The 20,710-nt window shown below is 43.2% G+C and overlaps 1 protein-coding gene across 1 annotated transcript in view; it reads left to right on the top strand.

Annotated features, from left to right (window-relative positions):
• Positions 1–827: 827 nt before the first annotated feature.
• Positions 828–20,710, top strand: part of AGBL1 (ATP/GTP binding protein like 1) — a 263,509-nt gene continuing 243,626 nt past the window's right edge. Inside the window, 2 exon segments of the mRNA XM_030955469.1 lie at positions 828–901; positions 19,946–20,009. Coding sequence (XP_030811329.1) covers positions 851–901; positions 19,946–20,009 — 115 coding nt within the window. The 5' untranslated portion in view covers positions 828–850.

Raw genomic sequence — 20,710 nt, 5'->3', positions numbered from 1 at the left:
TCTTGTGCACCAGGGAGCCAACAAAGCTCCGAGTTGCTGTGTTTATAGACAGATATATGTATGTGTGGATCACTGTGGGGGCCTTTGGAGCAAACTCTCCCCCAAACCACACCTTGAAGAGGTGGCTTTCCACCCTGTGCAGCCACGAGATGCCCCTCTGCGGTCACTCCCTGCCCTGCAGGGCACTGCCTGTGGCCACAGCAGCTGCCACTTGGGACAATCGTCAGGCTTGGAAGCCAAAAGCCCTGCCGAGCCTTGCTCCACCTGTCCCTCATGCCGGCTGTATCTTCCGTTCGTTGTCAGCGCTCGTTAAGACCGAGGGCATCTCTCCCGCTCGCTCTGCCTTCCCCGGGTCTCCGGTTTCACTGGAACGGAGTCAAACGGAGACCAGTCCACAGGCAGGGTCTGGAACGGATCAGCAGGTCAGCTGGGAATGCCTGTCAGGCAGCCAGCGCTGCTCCCTCCCTTCTCACTGGCTTTCTTTGAGGTTTGTAGCTCTTCTGCTTTCTTGTTGCTATTGCCACCCTCCCCACACTCCCCCTACCACACACCAAGCACCCAGACCTTTCCTGGGCACTTTACTTAATCCCCGGGATTCTTTATATAGGAATTAATCTTCTTGTCACAGAGGGAGAGCTGGGAGGGAGGGGGTACATTTATCTCTCCTGCTGAGGTCTAGAGTTGCATTGCTGCGATTATTGGTGGTAGCAGTGTGCGTGTGTCTGGGGATCTGTCTTTAGTTCTTCGTTTCTTAAACGACGCAGGGGCAGCAGCAAGGCAAGGTGGCAGCTTGGCTTTCGAGCTGCTTTGTGTCTGCTGCTACAAGGAGGGAGTGTGAGTGGGGAGCAGCATGGCAGAACAAGAAGCCAGTGGCTTGCAAGTCCTTCTCTCCACCCTCCAGGTAAGAACAGCTTGAACTAACAAGAGAGGCGCTTGGGCTTGTTTTCCTCTTTAATTCCCCATCAGTGACCTGTTGGGCTGAGGCTGCTGGTACGAGCTCCTGGCTGGCTTGGCTCTAAAAGCATCAGCGTGCAGGAGCCCTGACCTGCACCTCCCACCCTGAAAAGCCTTTATGAATTGAAGTTTCACTGCTTAGTGATGAGTGCTGGCAATTACTGCTCTGCCTGAATCTCAGGGCCTGGCTGAGGGCAGAGGTTGCTCTGCTGAGCTCTCACTGTGTTCAGCAGGGCAGTGGGGAGGTGTGAGCCATGGGCTGCTGTGAAATGAATGGGACCTGACAGCGCTGTCAGCCTGAGCTCAGAATGTCTGAGGGGCACAAGTAAACAGATCTGCCTGTGAGGAGCAAGTTCCTCCCTGTCAAATTGTCTGCCCAGGACCCTCAAGCACTCTAGAGAAGTGAGAAAAACTCTTGAGATTGGTGAGGTGCTGGTGTTGGGTATGCTCTGTGTCAGGTCCTGAGGACCAAAGGGAAGTGTCAGGCCAGGATCATACTTGGTGGACAAGCTTGGCCGTGGGATGAAGGAGAGGCATCTCTGGCTCCCTTTTCCCACTGCAAGGATGTGTTCCTCCTGGTAGGAGAGGATGCCCAGGTTGTGGCATGAGCTACCCTGTGAAATAGGGAGCGTGTTTTGGGAGGGAACCTGTGCTTTTATAAGCTTTGTTTTGTCGTGATGGATGGGTGGGAACTGCTTTGCCTAGATAAGCTACTTGCATATAAAGCAGCTTTTAGAGAGTCACGGTGAAATGCCACTTGTGTGCACTCCTCAGGTGCCCTGAGCCCTCGTGTGCAGCTGTGCTGACGTGGCCCAGAGCCCTGTGGGGACAGGAGTTTTGTGTCTGAGGCAGCAGCAGCATCCTCTGACTGCTACATATGCCATCAAAGCCTCACACATTGCAGATGCAGAAAATGAGGGAGAGGGTGTGCAACAAAGACTGACCCACCTGGGTTAGCCAAGGATTCAAGTGTCCCAGGCCTGTGTCTCAGGAGGTCTCTGTGACCAGCTCCAAGCATGCAGAAGAGGCTATAAAACCTGATGATAGCAATTGGCTTTGAAACTATAATTGTGGGGGCTGATCAACCTTGACGTATTTATGCAAGCTTATGTAACTGTCAACAACTTTTACTTCTCATTTCAAACACTGGTTTGCCCTCTGTAGCCCCTTGTGTCAGTGAGTTCTGCAGGGAAACTGGCATGCTGAAGAAAATTATCCTGCTGTCCTTTTATGTTTTGGCAGTGTAACTTGTTTGCCCTATGTTGTTACAGCTTATTTAATTCATATTTTGTAGTAGATCGTGTTTGTGCTGTATCCAGGCTATAGTCCTCTCCCTCTTTGGCTAATTGAGAGCTGAGTGCACATCTGTTTTTCTTATGGTAACATAACAGTCCTGGTGTTTGCATAATCTGGGAACAGAACTGGACAAGATCCAGACCTAAATTGGAACCTATAGTTTAAAATCACAAGTGCAGTTCATTGACAAAACTACGTGGATGTCTAAACTCGAAATAGTTAGGAACACTGCAGGCATGGTATTGGTAAAACAACAAGGCAGCACAGCATTCAGCCCCAGTGCCACAAAATCTCACCTTGGTATAAGACCCTTATTCCCAAAAATTCTATATTCTCTTGAAGGATATAAAAGATCTTTCTTGTTGTATCTTCAATTTGATGAAGAGGCTTGAGTGCTGAAGGGCAGAAAGTAAGGGGTTGATGACAATTATTTGTTCTCATTCACCTCTTTCCTCTGCCTTCAGCCAGAAAATTACCAGCTTAACTTTGTAATACCATTACCTATCTCTGCTAAAAAATCAGGTGATAAAAAAGACCTTTACTTGACACAATTGGATAGTATTGGCCGGGGAAATAATAACTTTGGGTGATGTTTGCCTTTGCTGATAGCATCTCTCCACACTTTGTTATTTTCTGCAACAGCTGTCCAAAACATGGTTGCTTTGTTTTTGTGACCTGCTGGACTGTCAGTGCTGGTTCATATTCTTTTATTGGGCATGAAGAACGTATCTGCTGCTTACAACAGGCTATTCTGCAGGGCATTATTGGGCATTATCCATTTCTGTTAGCACAAAATATTGCTTTGAATGCAGAAAGCTTTCAGGTGAAGAATGAGGGAACATTCAGCCAGTCTTTATAAACTGAGAATAAAATCATCCTTTCTCCATCAGTCACTCACACAAGGACTAAATTTCTACCTCTCTTCCAAGCAGTGGCACGGATTTTTATTCCCAGTTGGAGGAATGTCCAGACCCGAGACAGGGTCTGTCACCTTCTGCTGAGGGAGGGATCTCCCCTGTTTCTTCTTGGCATAGACACTTTCACCCCTAGACTCACAGCCTGGCTTTGGTAAGGGCAGTATCAAGCAGAACAAATCCAGAACACAGTGCACTTTGTAACTGAGCAGTCACGGAAAGAAACACGTTTTTTAGTTCTTCAAAACTGTTCCCAGTGATATGAGGGAACGTGATCCTCCAAAGACAGCTCAAACCCCTGGAAGTGCAACGTGCTATGGATGTTCTGCAAAGTGACAAGGTGAATAGCAAAAACTCCTTTCAAAGTGCAGCTGCATTTTGTCACCAAAATGTCACTGCAGGGAAGACGTGACATTTCAGATCTCTAGGTAAAAGGTGCTTCACTGCTTACAATGTGCAGCTTTAAAAATGTGAAATTCAGATTTAAGAAAACCCTCTCCCCGTCTCACAGGTTTTGTGTCAGCATGGCAGAGCCAAGCTCTGAGGATTTTACTGTCATTTCTCATTTTCTTTCTAACCCTGGTACCTTCCTTCTTGCCCTCTCGACTCTCCCTTTCCAGTGTGATCCTACAGTTATCACCTCCCATCCCTCTGGCCTGGATAGTGTTACCTGTTTCTGTTCACACCTCTCACTGCATGACATTGAGCTCCTCAGCCCCTACCCAGCCCCACTCTGTCTCTCATACACAGATAATGCTGTTCCTCAGTCAAGACTGGGCTGGTTGCCACTCTCACAGTGTGGCAGAAGTAAACACCCTCTGCATCTATGGCTTTTGACCAGGAAAAAAGTCTGACATCCCATCTTACAGGCAGCCTCCTCAATGCAAAATCCCAAGAGATTTGGGATTAGATCTCTTGGTTATTTTAGCGCTAGGAGAAGGTATCTGGGTGTTAGTTAAAAACAGCTGGTACTTGCTAAGAAGAGCAATAGAAAACTGGAGCCAACATCTTGCCTTGTGACCCTGAATCCCTTGAGACTGTAGAGTATTTTAGTTCCTCCTCCTCATTGCCCCGACCTTCATCTCACCCCACCCTCTGATCATTTAGACAAATAAGAAACATTTTTATTTTTCCCTTTCCTTCTCCCTGCTCTCCTCCTCACTGCCCATGCCTTGGTTGCCCCTGAGAACATCTTATTCCGTGGCAGGATACATCGTGTTGCCTGAGGAGTCCCAGATTTCCTGTTGGCTCTCAGTGTGGTTTTCACATGTTTCCCAAAGCCACAGTCCCTGCTCACATATTCTGCAAAGCTGGCAGCCCCTGGGGCCGTTGGCAGATCTTTGGCTCAAACTCTGTCTTGCTGTGTTGGACTTCACAGGTTCCCAAATGCTACGTTTTGACAGGGAAAAGATGCAAATCTTATGTATCGGTGGTGGATGTTGGTTTTACAGAGGGATTTATCTGTGAGTGGCTGCAGTGTCCAGCAGAACAGACACAGGACCTGCTGTTTGCTAACTTGGAGCTCTCAGCTCTCTGTGCTGCCCCTTCTGAGCTGTCGTGCTGGCTGGCTGACAAGGCAGAGCTATTGTTATCCTAAGGACAAGTGGGAAGGTATCTGTGCTGCTCCACTGACAATGGATAGAAATGCATTTTGCAAAATGCTTTTGTCTGCTCTGCATCCTTGCACTTACTCTGTCAGCAGAACTACTGAGATTCCTGGCTTTGAGAGAAATAGATGCAAAAAAAGTCCCAGGAACTGCTTAGGTAGCAGAATGGCCACTCATTTGGGGATGGAGCAGCTCAAAGTTTGGATCTGTGTTTTTGGGAGGCAGGCTGGGTTTAGTGGAATAGCCTTAGAGGGAACAAAAATCAACTCAAAACCAGATGGCCATTTTTATGTGGTTCATTAACTGAGTTTTACTGTGATTGTTGTACTTAAAGTGAGCAGCAGTGGACTTATTTCTGCTATTCCTTATAAAAACTGTTTTAGCTTTGGAACAGTAGAAGAATTGCAGTTAGGACAGGGAAACACTTGGCTCATAGGGTTGAAAGAGAAATAGCGAGTGCAACTTTTTCATGTCTCTACTGCCAATGCCACTTGGGCTGCATGAGCCTGGTTTTGGATTTAACCATGGATGAAAAGGCATAATCCTCCATAAAAACCCTTTAGAGATAGTGCAGGTCCCAACCTCAGCTTTCAGGGTTGCTGCTTTTCCTTCCCAACTCCACTGTCATTTCCTCCCTGAAGGAGAACCTCAAGGTAACCCAGAGCTTTTCCCTACAACCCTTGGCTCACCACCACGGGGCACTGCTAAGCAACAAAGAAGAAAGGAGGCTAATATCCATACATTAATCCCAAATTCCTGCCCGGCCAGAGAGGAAACATTGAGGTTTTTCACTCCTGTGAACCAGCACAGAGCACTAAAAGCCCTCAGAGGAAGCTGTGACAGATCTTGGACTCTGCTGAAAGCCTCCTACAGACTGAGCTGGGACCAGAATTGCTCTCTGTCCCTGGGCTGGCCGCAGCTGTTTCTCTGAGCACACTGCCAGCTCCTCTGCAAATGCCTCCAGATGGGCTATCCAGAATTTTCTGTGGCTAAATTAATGAGAATTGAGGACATTGGGGTGCAAAATGTGCCCAGAGAGCAACTGGAGCAGCAGCAGCAGTGGCTGAGCTGAGCACAAGAGTGTGTCACAGTCTGAGCTCAGCAGAACTTTGTGTCAGATAAGGAAAGTGGAGTTCTGTTCATCTTCTGCTGTCCCTCTTCCTTGTCTAGGAGGGTTTGTGCTTTGAGGCTGTGTCATGAATGGTTGAGGAGAGCCCTTTCTCCCTTCCTGCAGCAATGAAAATGTGACAGGATGGCCATGTTGCTGGATCAGTTGGGTGCCAGCCTGGAAAAATGGTTAATAAACCTCTGCTTCTGAGTTAATAATGTGTAACATGATAAATAATCCCACCATGCCTCACATCAGTGTTTGAGAAACCAGGTGATGAGCATTGGGGAAAAAAAAAAGCCCTGGAGTTCTGGTAACAACACAGTTAAAAAAATTGAGAAGCAAATTAATAATTTGTTTTCATGCAGGGCTTGGATCCTGCACAATAAATAATGCACAGAACCACATGCTAAATGATGAGGACAAAATGCTGCATGGGGTGATTTTCCAGGCAACAGGCACTGCTCATCCTGAAGCAGAGGTTTTGTGAAATAAAACAAGTTGTCATGTGGAAATTAAAAAATGCAGTTACTCCAGGGGACCAAATGAAATATCAGGAATGCTTTAAAACTGGTGCTTTTTAGCCATTGAGGGGCTGACTTTATGCTTATGGCCAAGCTGTTTAACTCAGACTATTTGGATGTAATATAATGGTACATTATGCCATGTTATGCAACTCAATATTGTGTATTTTGGTACTGCATTATAGACACAAACAAATTAATAGAATAAACCACATTGTGGAAGGAGGTATATGGATTTGTTTAAACTACTTATCTTTCACATACAGTATGCAAATATGTTTAAAAAACATCTGTTTAGCTATCTCTAAGTTGAGGATAATTATTGGTAGTTATCTAGCCTCCCTAGCTGTTTTGTATGCCTACAGATGTGTTTATACATTACATCAATATTTTTATGACAATGGAAATTTCCACCCTCTCTTTCTCTCAGGTTTCAGTAATTTCCCTCTTTGAAATAGAAGAAGAGATGTTTTCATACAGAGAGGTGTTTGCCTGAATAGGTCTTGCTAGTGTTCCTTTGTGTAGCATAATGTTATTTTCAGTATATTATGCTGCATTTGTTGTGATGGCTTAGACACATTTTTCTGTCCTATGCATTGGTCCAGTCCTCTTGGTTTTATCTATAATAGGAAAAAAGTGTCTGTAATAGAAAATGTGTTCATGGGCATTTTGAATTAAAGTTTATTATATTGCGTTCAGCAAAGCAGACACAAAAAGTTGCTTGTATTGAAAAACATATGGGCTTATAATGGTTGGCTCCAGCAGTGTCTACTGGCACCAGCAGATATCTCACTGATGTGTGTTAACAGAAAGAAAATAATTTCATACACATACTGCGAGTTTAAGAGATGGGGAGGGATTTTTGTGTTGCTTGGTCTGGGACAGCAGGGTTGGAAATTGCTCCTGGAGTTGTTGTTATCATGGACATGCTGCCTCTGTGTGATCACTCCTGTTTGTGCCAGGGTAGATAACACAACTCGTCCCACCATTACTCTTGCAGTGAAATCTGGGGGGATTTAAGCCTCTGGAAGTGAAAGCCCCTCCTTCCTCAGGGCTCCAAGGGGACTCAGTGGGAATGCAGAATAAGGCAGTGTGTGCCAGCAGCTGCTCATGAACTGGCTGTGATGCTGGGCAGAGGTGTCCCTTTCCCATGTCTGTTGGATTGGTGTGTGCACACCTGGAACCCTCAGGCTCTGAGATCCCAAATCCATGCACAGTGCCCACACGTGCCACTGGGCTCTGCCTGACTCCACTCTCCTGACTGTGCTGTTCTCACCAGACCAGGACAGAAAATAATTCCCTCCTGCCTTCTCTTGTTCTTTTAATAAGCCCTTGTCTCACAGAGAGTCTATTTGCACCTGTTTGCCCCCGAGGACAGAGGCGCCGATCCAGCACCGGGAATCTCTGCAGGGAAGGATGGGGTGCTGGGATTCCTGGGAAAAGCTGCCTGATTTCTGTCCCCAGGGAACTGGGAGGTCAGAATGCTCCTGGGAATTGGTGAGACATTCTGTGAGAGGGAGTAACAATCTTCCCCAAGGAGACCAGGAGCAGTAGCTCACCAGCCAGCCGCCCTTCTGCCCTGGACAAACCCAGGTTTGCTGCAGGAGGTGAGGAGGGAGTGTTAGGGGTAAGCAGTGTGGTAGGTTCTTGAACAAATTGCATTGTCCAGCCCAGTTGACACTGGTGCCTGTAATCTTGCAAGCTTTGTGTGTCATAGAGAGCATTGCTGTGCTGCTGCTTCAGAAGCGATGGTTTATTTCAGAAAATACAGCTTAATTTAAGATGGGTAAGAAGCAAGAACATGAATCCAAATCAATAAAATATTTGTAGACATTTTCTGTTATTAAAAATCTGGGTTTATTCTCCGATTGTTCCATTTTATGAGAAGTTGACCTAAGTATAATCTAGGTGGATTTCTTTGGGTGGAGATTCAAATCTCCAAGAACTGGATGAACTTTTTCCTTTTCATACAGGCAAAATAATTTATCTTAGTATAGTTTTGGGAAGGAAAGTCTAATGTGATGAAAATCATCTCTTAAAATAATTGAAACTTGGTCATTCACCAGAAGCTGAAGGGAGACAGAGCCCATTCATATCCATGACTTAGTATTTAATTTTGATCTGTGTGCTGTTATGACTTTTGTTTTACTGAGTGGGGACCAAACACATCATACAGAAATCAAGGTCTCAGAAATCAAGAATTCGTCATTGATTTCATAAGATGTCTTCTAGAGAGGACAAAGATAACATAGTAGACATTCTTCTGCCTGCAGGCACTACTAAGGTACAAAAAAGAGAATTTGTGTTTTAGACCAACTATTGATTAATAGAATAACATTTGCTTGATAAGAAATTATGCAAGCCAAGCTGGATCTCCTTTCCTTTGGGGGTTTAGAGAACAAGGATGGGTTTCTCTTCTCATGGTGTCTTCTTGTGCAAGAACACAGCCTTATTTTCAAAAGGTAGTGTAGGTTGAGGTGGAATTAATGAGAACTGCAAAGCTTTCATGATGATTCTTATTAGAAAATTGAGTAATTCTGACACAGAATTCCTGCGGGAGAAATCACTATTCTACCAAAGAAATCTTGGCTTTTTTCTCCCCTGCCTTTCAACGAGGGATGCTTTGAAACCAAAACATATGGGGTTTTCTTCTGACATGGAAACACCACAGCATTGTGTTTTACTGCAATCACCTTCTGAAAAGCCTTTTATGCACGTTAATTTTTGGTGTAATTTACAGGCAAAGGCTTTCCCACTGGGTCTAATGGGAATTTGATCCCTATAGTAAACTGAGATAGACTCTTCTCCCCATGGCCCATCATCTCAGTGCACTCTCTGGTACCTATTCCTTTCCTTTCAAAGGAGAGAATGATGCTTGATGCTATATTGATGGATAAAGCAGGAGTGCTGGGCTTTATTTCAGAACTGTTACAAACCCCATCAAACTCATCCAATGTCTGTGCCTTCTGCTTTCTTCATTTGGACAGTAGATGGAGATAAGGTTCATCTGTCAAGTTAGGGCAAAGGGAATCTTAGCCCACATTGTTTCCCAAATCAAAGGGTGGAACAACTCACAGCCTGAGCACATGACACTCATGCAGCCTGGGTGAAATCAGTGCAATGCCTGTCATCCTCTGCCATCTTCTGTGGTTTTTATGGGATTCCTGATGAAAGGCCAAAGCAGCAGATTTACAGTGAAGATAAAGCTGACCCTCCATTTCATTCAGGATTAACCTGGCAAGCAGAAGATTGACAGGGAGAGAGATATCCTCCCATAAGCAGTTTACTTGGCATAGTGAATGCCCACCTGTCTCACTTCAAAGGAGGGGAGGAGGGAGAATGGACCACCTGACCTTTCCCTATGATTAAAATGCTGATCTGATGAAGTCAGAGGAACAAACTGAACTGCCTCTTTCAACCCTCAATTCTTCCAGGAATAAACCAGCACCGTCCATATGGAGAGAGTTTCTGGAGAGGCTAGGGGAAAGCAGCATTACTGACCTTGTTTTTGGGACAATCTTCTGCAATTTGAACAGCCTCTGGTTCCATGTTGAAGTTCTGCAAGTAGGGGGAGAGCTGGAGGTGACAAAGGAGAATGAGAATCTGTGCCTGGCTCTGTTTTCTTTGACAATTTCTCTTCCCATATGGCTAAGGTAATTTGATCTCCCCACGATGCACGGGGACTTCAAGGGGACAGCTGGATGCAGAGATGCATTAAAATGACTTCTCTTTGAGATGAAAACCATGATTATTAACAGCTTGGTTCAAAAGCTCTCACAGCAGCAGCTGTACCTCACTGACTGAAAACTCTGGAGGGTTTGTCTGAAAGGTCTGCATGGCTGGGTGATCAAACAGTTGGAAATCTCCCTAGCTGAGTCCCCTGCTATGTCCTACAAAGCCTGTGAGCACTCTTACACCAACAGGTCTCCTTGGCAACATGCTTAAACAAAACAGGACGCAACAACAACTTTTTGGTGATCTCTCCCTGCTGGCAATGGATGCAGAGGTAGATTCTGACATAGACTAAATCTGCTGGGCATTCACTGAAGAATTCACCTTTCTCTGAGAGGTCAGCCCACTATGCCATGGCCTGTTCAGCCCATTCCCATGTGAGAGAGTCTTAGAAGGGAAAGCCCAAGGGGTTTGGTTGGGTGAATTCCACAGGAGATCCTAGCAGAATGTGTAGAAATGGGTATTTTTAAATATAACTCCTGTCCCTTTTCCTGGAGCACAAACACAGACATGGGCTCATTCATGGAGCTAATAAAATGCCTTTTAGCTTGACTGACCAAGTCAAAATACCTTTTAACTTGACTTAGTTTTCAGGTGCTTCTGGATGAAGTAACAAGGGTGGAATAAAGCCCCAAACATGCCTGGTTTTGGCATTGTGGCATTGGCTTGCTGCTGTTTGGTGTCTTGTAAGGGGTATAGACTGAAGATAAAGGAGGTAAAAATCTTTGTTACCTTCTGGATGGAAAATGACATAACCTTATCATGCCTCTTAAAAACTTGGCAACCTTTTCAGAGAACAGAGGGCTTTGCTGTTGAGAGATTGCTGCTTAAATCTAGACGGATGGGTCTCAGCAATGCAGTTAAACTGAAGTTCTGCTTTATATTACTGGTAATATTACTTTAAATCATTAGAATTTCAAAGCACAGTTTGCTATTCATTATGGATGCCGAGTTTCGTTTGTTGTTTGATTTTTCACTTAGACTGGATGGCAAAAATAGGTTCATCATTTTCACTTTCAGGTTCCATCTCTGAAGAAAATAAGCTGTGACTAACAATAGTTATTAGTGGCTTGTCTCCACTGCCCATAGCTCAATCATTGTTATTAAATGTGATTGATTAAAAGCATTTGCATGGCTGTTCCAGAAGGTGCTTTTGGTAGTGGGGTAGATTGACACATAAGGACGCTTGTCCTGGCAAGAGAAAGGACTGGTGTTTTTCTAAACCAGAGTGCACCTTATAGTGATCCTCATCTTCAGCCTGTACAAGAATAATGTGCAAAAAGTGGGATTGTTTGCACAGGAATACAGAGAGAAGCTTGCACTGAACCCAGGCAAGTGTTAGAGCAGACTGAGATGAGACCCAGGCATTCTTGGGCTTTATCATGAGTGGTCCAAGCAGTAACATCCCAGAGAAGGCAAGCATAGCAGCACCTTCATTATGGCTATTTATTTCCATACTCACATTTGCTATAGCATTCAAAAATCTTCATTTTCATTAAAAAGCAAGTAAAAATCTGGAAATTTTCCAAGATTCTCCAGACTCATTTGTACTTTGAGAAATGCCATTGCTTGTAAAAAAAGTTTGTCAACTCCCAAATGTGCTTCATCTTTGAAAGACAAAGTGTTCTCTGGGCTGACACCCATCAAATCTCACAAAAAAGAAAGAGAGTAGCATGTTTCATGCTGCTTTTTCATCGTTGGTGGGGAAAATAAAAATAAAACTGAATGGAGAAAACAGATCCCTCCCTATTAAATTTGGGTGGCACTTGTGTTAAATATCTGTAACAGAGTGGCATTTGAATGAAACATTAATATTTTAAATTAGTTCAGTAACAGCAAAAGTAATATAAAATATAGGAATAAATCCAAGAAACAGCAATAAACAGTAGGTGCTGGCATTCATATAGAATTCATTGTACAAGAATGGTTAATGCCTTACAGAAACTTAATAAGAGCGTATGAAAGGCGTATGCTAGGATAATCTTGGCATTAAAATAAAAATAGGTTAAAAAGAGCAAAAAGGAGAATAATATAACATTAAATCCAGTCAAAATCTTTAGGTGTCATAGGTAACTTATTGTGAAATAAGAGATAAAACCTGGGAGAATTTATCTGCAGTAGAAATTACAGAAAGAACATTAGAAATATTCAAAAGAAAGTCTAAAAGCGTTTTGCAGAGTGTCACGTGTTTTGATTTATCTCAAAGTTTCCTCATTCTTTTAACACTTCCAATTTGACAGAAGCATTTGAGGGTTACATAATAATGTTTTACCACCGTTTCTGCATAATAAAGTAATTGCTCTATTAGATGAGCATTAGTGAGAGGAACAAGTGACACAAAAGGAACTTTGTATCAGGAGGAACTTCTGCACAAGGACAAGCTTTTCTTTGAGAATACTGAGAGAACTTTGGCGAGAAAAAAGCAGTTTACTTTGCCAACAGTATCTGAGATACTGCACTCTGTCAGGGCATAATTCCTGCAGATATCTGTGTGGGAATATATTTTATTGGAGTGACACACTAATAACGTGGCACTGAGATGAACAACCTTGCTCTGAAGTTAAAGGAAACACCTTTGAGTCTTTTGGACGCAGCAGGTAAAACATCCTTTGGAAAAAGATCAGGCCATGGTCTCTGTGCTTCCTGATTCCTGTATGGATTTATTAAATGTAGTATCCTTCTCATCCCTTGGCACAAGGATGAATCTCTTTTCAAATAGCTCTGCAACCCACTGGTGGGGAGTAGCTCTTTCTTCTCCCAATCTGGCATCAGTATTTCTTGCAGGGCATAGATTTTTCCGCTGCACTTACTTCTGGGACGTTGGGAGGAGAAGACTGATCTCAGGGAAGGGAAATTTTGAACTCCTCACAAATAGATGGAAGTAAGTGTGTGATTGAGGGCCACAGTACTTCTGTGTATGCAGTGTTTCTGCTTCATTTTGTTGTCATAGCTATCCTGGCTCTGCCAGCTATTCTCCTAGGTATTGACTAAGTGAATTTCCCACCACAGGGTGATATTTCTCACCAGGAAAGTAAGAAATAATCTGATCTTGATGAGGGATGCTATTGGGCAGGTGTTAGCTAATATTTATGTAGAAGTCTGTGATCCTCTAATGCAAGGTGTTATGTTAGTGCAATTTATTGCATTAAATGTTGTAAGATTCCTTGGCACAGATGATTTTCACCATGCTATTCACCAAGTTATTTTGGCTAGAGATCAGCTTAAGCCAAGCTGTTTCATCTCAACACCTTCAGTGTTTTGAAGACATTAGGATGTAAGTTTGGAATTTTCCTATCCCTGCCTTGAAGCAGTTCAGTCCCGCAGAGTGTAGCCTGTATCCTTTGGGAAGAAGTCTTGAAGCTCAGTGAACAGGAGCAAAGCCCTGTTCATTTGCATGTTAGAAGTTTGCTTTGAGGCACTACTCCTGCTCACCTGGATGAGCTGCCACTCACTGAGAAGGGTTGGAATCATAGCACCCAGCCATGATCTGATGTGTTACTGAAAAAGATGCTGCAGGGTTTCACATCCAAGTGCAAACCAGAAAAAAACCCAGACCTTCAGGTCATGGCAAACCATGAAAAAAGCCACCCACCTGATTGCAGCAGGCCAGATGGAGGAACATTTTTAATGAGTCTTTGCTATATTTTCTGATCTAAACCCCATAATTTCTGCTTTGGGCTTGGTGTGGTGTGAAGCATCAGCAGGAAAAGAAATGTCTGGCGCTTGGCTCAGTGGGGTGCTTGCCTTGCCTCACTGGGGTGGCCAGGGTCAGCAAGCGGAACCTGTCTCAAGGCTTGGGAACAGGAGCAAGAGGTTGCCTGGCCACGTGTCCTGTCCCTGGAGGCCCCTTGGCTGCCCCGGGTACAGTTTGAGGGCTACGTGATCCCCCACAGCTGCGGACGCCTTTCTCCCAGGATTAAAGAGGTCACTTAGGACACTCCCAGAGCAGCAAGGTCCTCCTCTCTGAGGCTTTAAATAGCCCCTTCTCCTTCCGTGTCTCCTCTGAGTTTCCTAGCTTGCTCAGGCCTATCTGACTCTTGAGAAGAGGAAATGCAGATTTGGACAAAGAAATGCACATACTGTTTACCACAGAGGATGGTGACTCCTGTGGTGATGCTGAGGATGGTTATTTTGGGAGCAGGAGCAGCTTGGCCATAATTTCTTGGGATCCTTCTAAACCTTGATAATGGTAGTATTGTTGAGAAGGTGCTCCATTTATGCCAAAATTCAGGCTACAATCACTTTAATTGGAATCCTCCCTTACTCTGTGGTTGCCTACTGATATTTCAGAGGTCTCTGAACCCCTTTTTCTCCCCTTCAGAAATAATGATTTTTAAACCTCCATGTAACAAATACTGTGGACCTTCCAACAAGAAGAAATCACACTTTGCTGGCTGAATATTGAGGCTGAGGATGGGAGCATTCAGACAAGAAATTCTCCAGGGTATTTTGCTCTCTTAGTTAAGTGTGAATTTTTAGCTCCTCTTAAATTAGAAAAGGCAATTTACTCTGACAAAGCACAGAACATAAGGCACCAAACCTGGCTTCACAGTTATGATAAGGCTGGATAGTCAGCTGTGGGAAGGAGATATCCAGCTGGCAAATCCATAGTGCCAGTGGTGAGTGGCTGTGCCCAGCACTTTGGGCTGGTAGGCACCTCTGCCTTGCTGGCAGAGGACTCTCTGATTTAAGCATTAAGAGTGTAATTAGAACCTAATATTTTCTACTGTTCTCAGGAGACAGTGAGGACTAATGCTGCTCAGCCTCTAACCTGCTCTTGATTTCAGCCAGTATTAATTTTGCACCAGAATTTCTCTTCAATAGGCTTCAAGCACAGAGAGTGAGAAATCTGACTTGCAGATGTAAGTCTCATTACACAGGCAGTTGGGCGGCTGACTGCTATTTGTGTGAGCAAATTTATTAAGGGAAAGAGAAGAGGATATATTTTGGACAGGTCAAACCCTGCTTCCGTATTTAGAAACAGGCTATTTTAAAACAAACAAACAAATAAACAAACAAACCCTGGAACTGGATATCCTATTCCTTAGTCTCACTAAAAAAGACCCAAACAAACAGGTCTGGAAGTTTTTTAACCCAGTGAAGCAGTGCCTTTTCTTTAAAATTAGACCATTTTGTTTTGTTGTTTGTTTGGGAGATTTTTCCTGAGCAGTCACACAGCTTTGTGAGACAATTCTACAGTTAATTTAAAAGATGTATTGGTAGGAACCATGTTATGCATTGTCTTGCAAGAGCGACTTCTTTCATTTTGCATTCATTATTTTTGTGATTGGAATAACTGCTTTGTATTTCATCCCCCAAATAAAATATTTATTAGTAAATCTTGCACTGCACAAATTAATGCTGTTTGATTTCTTTCTGGGCGTCCTCCTTTTTTCAGCATTAATGTTTAGACTCCCAACAAACCCTCTCAGTAGGTTGTGTGTCTCACTCAGGGAAATACCTGCCTTTGGGCAAAAGACAAAAAGCCCAAAAGACTGAGCTTATGGGAGGTTTTTGTTTGAAGGCAGTGCTGGAAGGGGAATGGCACTGATGGCTGCTATCCTGCGGGTGCTACAAGAAAATTCCCACCTCTGTTGGGTTTCTGAGTCTTGTGGAAAACATCCCCAGAGACTTCCCTGAGGTTACCTGCTACTGTGGCTTAGTGGCAATTTTATAATCTTGTCTTGAGTAAATAACAGCTGGTCTTGGCATGTTCCCAGGAGCAGAACAAGGAGACAGGAGCTGTTCCCTGCTCGACTGTGGGTCAGTGCAATAACCCCAGCTGCCAGTCAGAAATGCTGGGATCGAGCTGCTGTCCTCCAAGCCCAATGTCACCAATTAATCACTTGCTGCCTGTAACCTATCAATGATGATGTGCTGGGGTATTTTTTTTATTCCTGGCTTTCTCCATCCTTCTGCTGTTTATCTCTGAGGAGCTTCTGCCAAGCTAACCCCAGTGTTTCAGGGATTAATTCTCAGAAAAAGCTCAGAGAGGAGCTCTCAGCCAGGAGCTGATTAAATGCATCTGAGCTCAGCCCTGTGATACTCGTGGTTGGGTGAGGAAGACAGGATTCTTTGCTGGAGCAGGGCTAAGAAAGATGAGGGGCTCTGACCAGAAAGTACAGCCATGCTTGATATTTAAAGTGATGTTTTTGCTACTTTAGCCTTTGTCCAGCCACAAGCTGTGAAAGGTAACTACAGACTGTTGTTAATAGGTAACAATTTGGCTCTAACTTTAAAACCTTTTAGTGAAATTCTGCAGGAGGTCAGTAATTTTGTAATCTAATTTAAGCTTCTGGGGTATACAACAAATGCATCTTCACTAGTCTGTGCACATGTAGATGCTGTATCTAACATTTGTAAGTGCTGGCAGGAATGGAAAATACTTAGGAAGAGGAATTTTACTTTTCTCATTTCTTTGGTTATGGTTTGTTCTTAAACCATCGAACATCTCTTTCAATAAAAATAACTAATGTGTTTATTTTTACCAGAGCAGGGTAAGAAATTTGCATTAAAGAAATTACTCTATTCATCTTTTTTAGATCAGGCACATGTTGTGATTTTCTCATTTGTACTTACTGTTCAAAAAGATTTACTGAATATTTTTTTATGAATGAATATGTTGGCAATTCATCCACAAGGAGTTTGTTATGTGTATTAATTTAAACAATCAATTCTAAAGGATTTCAATGTCCAAATATCTTTGATGACTTTTAAAACCTGAAGCTAATTAGTCAAAACTGAGCTGTTTCTTTTCAAGAGGCAAGTTGTCATCTAGCAAGACAATAGCAACTTAGGGTGTTTTTTTTCTGTGTTGCCTTGCCATTATAAATGGGATCTGTGCTCTTCTGCAGAAGTCTCTGTAGTGGTGCCACTAAAGTTAGTGGGAAATATGTTAGAATTTGTGATGGGACTGGGGTTTTATCCATTATTTCAGCCAATACATGAATCATCCAACTCCTTCAGTGGTGTGGAGCAGGAAGGGGAGCAACGAGGCACCAACACAGAATTTTAGTGTTAAAGCATCAAGAGTAAACACTCAGGTAAAATATTTGGCAATATCACCCAGCTTTAATTTTCACATTTTAAAGGTTGATCTTTCATGTTCCCTCAAGTTCTTTGTTTGCCTGAGTCCCTGGATAAAGTGCATGGAAAGTCAGAGGATATCTTATGTCATCACTATTTGTGTTAATGGCTTAGGAACCCACAATCCAATCAGTTAAAATAAACAACCCAGTGTAATAGGAGCATAAATCAATGAAGACTTCATTACTGAAACCTTAATGTGTAATCCATCCACCTACAGAGGAAAGGGATACTGAGAGGCAGCAAGACAAAACCAGAGGACAGTCTGATTTAGGCAACCCTGATATTTAAAAAGGTGTTAAGAACAGTAAGTCTTCCTGGAGTCTGTAAATTTGATGGATACTCACCACTCCTGACAACCTGCCCCTGACTATTAAGTCCCTATGCTAAAAAATGCCAAGAAACTCTTGAGAGGAGAGCTCTGAATGTTCTTTGTTTAGTCTGGGAGACTTGAGCCAGCTCAAATGAACAAAGATATGAATTAGAAAGATTAGCATAGGACTAAAATGATATATTTACCCAAGAGTAAGCTGCTCAGAACTGCTCTGACCCTGCTTGAGCCAGTGGCACAAATCTGGACTCCTCTAAGGTGAGGGTGGCAATACTTGGTGAAAAATGGGTTACTGGATTTCATTAAAGCCACATATTCTGTTTGTCTTGGCTCTGAAAGGAGCAGCAATCCTATCACACCGAGCCTTTTGATTTCAATAGGGATCATAAAAGGGCTGAACTTTTATGTTCAGTGCTGAGATCTCTGCTTGTTGAGTTAATAGCAAAGAGAAACAGCAGGCTCTCCCTCTGGGCATGGGCCAGCTCTGATGGGATGGGACAGGCGCTTTGCCTGTGGATTTTAGCTAAGAGCAAAAGCCAGTTGAGCCTTGGGAAAGCCATCAGGGCTCACAGACCCTTTCCACTGGATCCCCATTTCAGAAGTGATTCTCCAATCTCATCTTCATCTGACTCTTCTTTCTTTCCTTTCTTCCCCTTCCCTGACCACATCTTGCTCTTTTCTCTCATTCCCCTGCTGATACTTCTTGTCCCTGTGGCTCCCTTGGAATATATATTGAGCAGGGAATGGTTGGTAGCTCTGCTAATTGACCAAAACCAGTATGATGGGAAACCTCATTTTTCAGAGATTTGGAGTTTGTTTTTGTTGATAATTATGACCAAAAATAAAAAGAAATGTAAGAATACACTCTAGATATAGGAAACAGAAGCTAGGAAACATTGGCACTAATGTAGTTATTCCATGCAGAAAATGGCATGTACAGTTTGCCAATACAGAAGGAGATTGGGTTGCAGGGAGCTGCCAAGCATCCTACAGGCTTTCTGTGATGGGTGGAAATCTGTTTCTCCAGGCTGGCAGTCACCTGCTCTGGCTGCAAACTGATCAATTTCCTGCTTCATCCCATGTCTCTCCCAATGCATACCCTCCCTGGCTGTAACTAAGGAGGAGGTGTGGACTGCAGCTCTCTAATTAGCTACACAATCCTCAGCACCTTGTCAGCCTGTGCTGTGACTTTTTCAGGGATCCATTGGGAAAAAAGGGTCCATTTGCATTAACAGTCATTATTACAGATCTGAATTAGACTTTCCCTAATATTCTTTCTAGAGTTACCTTTTGATACGTGTTACTTCTCGACTACTTGTCCTAAATATACAGTTGCATAATGTTAAATTTGTCAGAGAATGGTTGAATCAATTTGGCTGGTAAAATGATCACATATACCTTGAATAGATACCAGGTTAGTTTAAGTTACAAGGTAGGTTAAGTTTCTGAACAGTTCAACATTCAGAAATATAGAAGCCATATATTTGTGAGATGTTATCTTATTGTCATCATTTAATTGAAAATAAAGTGATTCCATTATAGTTTGTGTGATCCTAAGGTTCTTTGGGACCAAGGCTATTCAAATGCAAGTTTTATATTATATTAGACATTTGTATGGTGCTGTATCTGTTCAGAAATAAAGACATCCAGGTCTTAACTCAAGTCCCTCTAATTGGAATACGGACCAGTGATTAATTCTTGAATCACAGCAGTGAAATGTGTTTGAAGCAGGATTAAAGAAGTGGTCTAGTGTATCACACAGGTGGATGGTAGATATCATGTGTTTCCTTCTCCTCAAGTGCATTATATCTTATTTCCTCTAATGCAAAATTTAAAGTGACTCTAAAGCAGAATGTGTCATGTCAAAGTGTGATGGTAACTTGGTCTTAAAATTAAATTATATTAGTTTTAAAATAAGCTTAAGAATTTTTCTTCTCAAATTCAAGGCTTCCACATGGTTGTGGCTGCAAAGACAGGAGAATTTTCTTGTAGATGGGATTAATGTAATTGAAATATATTGCTCTTCAACTCCAGTAATAAGAGATGCTGTCATGGAAAACCACCTCACATTTAGCATTTCTGTGTGATACAGAATTTCCTCAGCTTTGAGGTAGCCAAATCAAATCAAAAAAGAGAGCTTTAGTTTAGAATTTAGATGTAAGTTCTACAGAAATTCTACTGTGTATTAAATACTGTGTAGTATGATATGTTAAAGGCTTTTAAAATGTGTCATCAATATGTTTCCACATATTCACTGTCCAGATGGTACAGAAGTGCTCAATATCCAAACAAGGATCTCAGTGCCCCTGCACTGCATGATGCACTGCAGCCCTGTGCAGCACAAAGTGTCCTGTTCTGAATTGATCTGTAAATTTGGTGTGTTTCCATTCCAGAGCTCCTGTGACAAGGATGTCATCCTGAACATTCTCAGTGTCCTCACTGACTTGCTGTCTTTGGGTAAGGAAGAAAAGGTTTGGGGCAGTGGCTGTGGGCTAGGGCAGAAAGGGGGTCCTAAAGTAAGTCTGGGAATTCATACTTGCATTCAAACTTGCCCAGGTGTTTGCAAGGTGAAAAAAAATGTAAATTGTGTCTGTAGATAAGCAGTCCTTACTCCTGTGTTTGGAAAACTGAGCTTATTCAATGTGTTAAAGAAAAGGAGACTCGGAGAAAGTTTCAATTTTTTCTTTTTAGTTTCGAAGATGCCCATGGGTTGCAAAGTATTTCATAACCCCTGGGAGTGAACCACTGGAAATGTTCACCAGTGCCATTGTAGAGAGGACTGTGAGACAGGGAAAGGAACCTGACTTTTCAGAGCCCAGGGACCCTCTAATGCAGAGGGTTCAGCCTCTCTCCAAAAGGCACTTCTGTCTTGGGGCTGCAGGGAATGGATGTCACTTTATGTGCTCAAAGCTGCACAAGAAATAAGTGTATTGGTAAAAGAATTAGAAAAACCCTCAAGTTCCTTTTCCTTTCTTCTCCACCACAAAAACATAACCTATTAAACAATTCCCAACCCAGCTAAGCTGCCAGGCTGTGGGGGCTGCATCGGTGAGTGCTGGATCCTCCTGGGTCCCCCACTCCTGGAAGCCCCACCAGAGACATCACCTGTCCATCTGGGCCTCTCTTTTGGAGCCCTGGAGCCCTGTTCCTCAGCTGGG

The sequence above is a fragment of the Camarhynchus parvulus genome, chromosome 10 (assembly GCF_901933205.1).
Source record: "Camarhynchus parvulus chromosome 10, STF_HiC, whole genome shotgun sequence".
Taxonomy (NCBI): domain Eukaryota; kingdom Metazoa; phylum Chordata; class Aves; order Passeriformes; family Thraupidae; genus Camarhynchus; species Camarhynchus parvulus.
The sequence above is the reverse complement of the archived record's forward strand: the minus strand, read 5'-3'. Positions and strand labels throughout refer to the sequence as shown.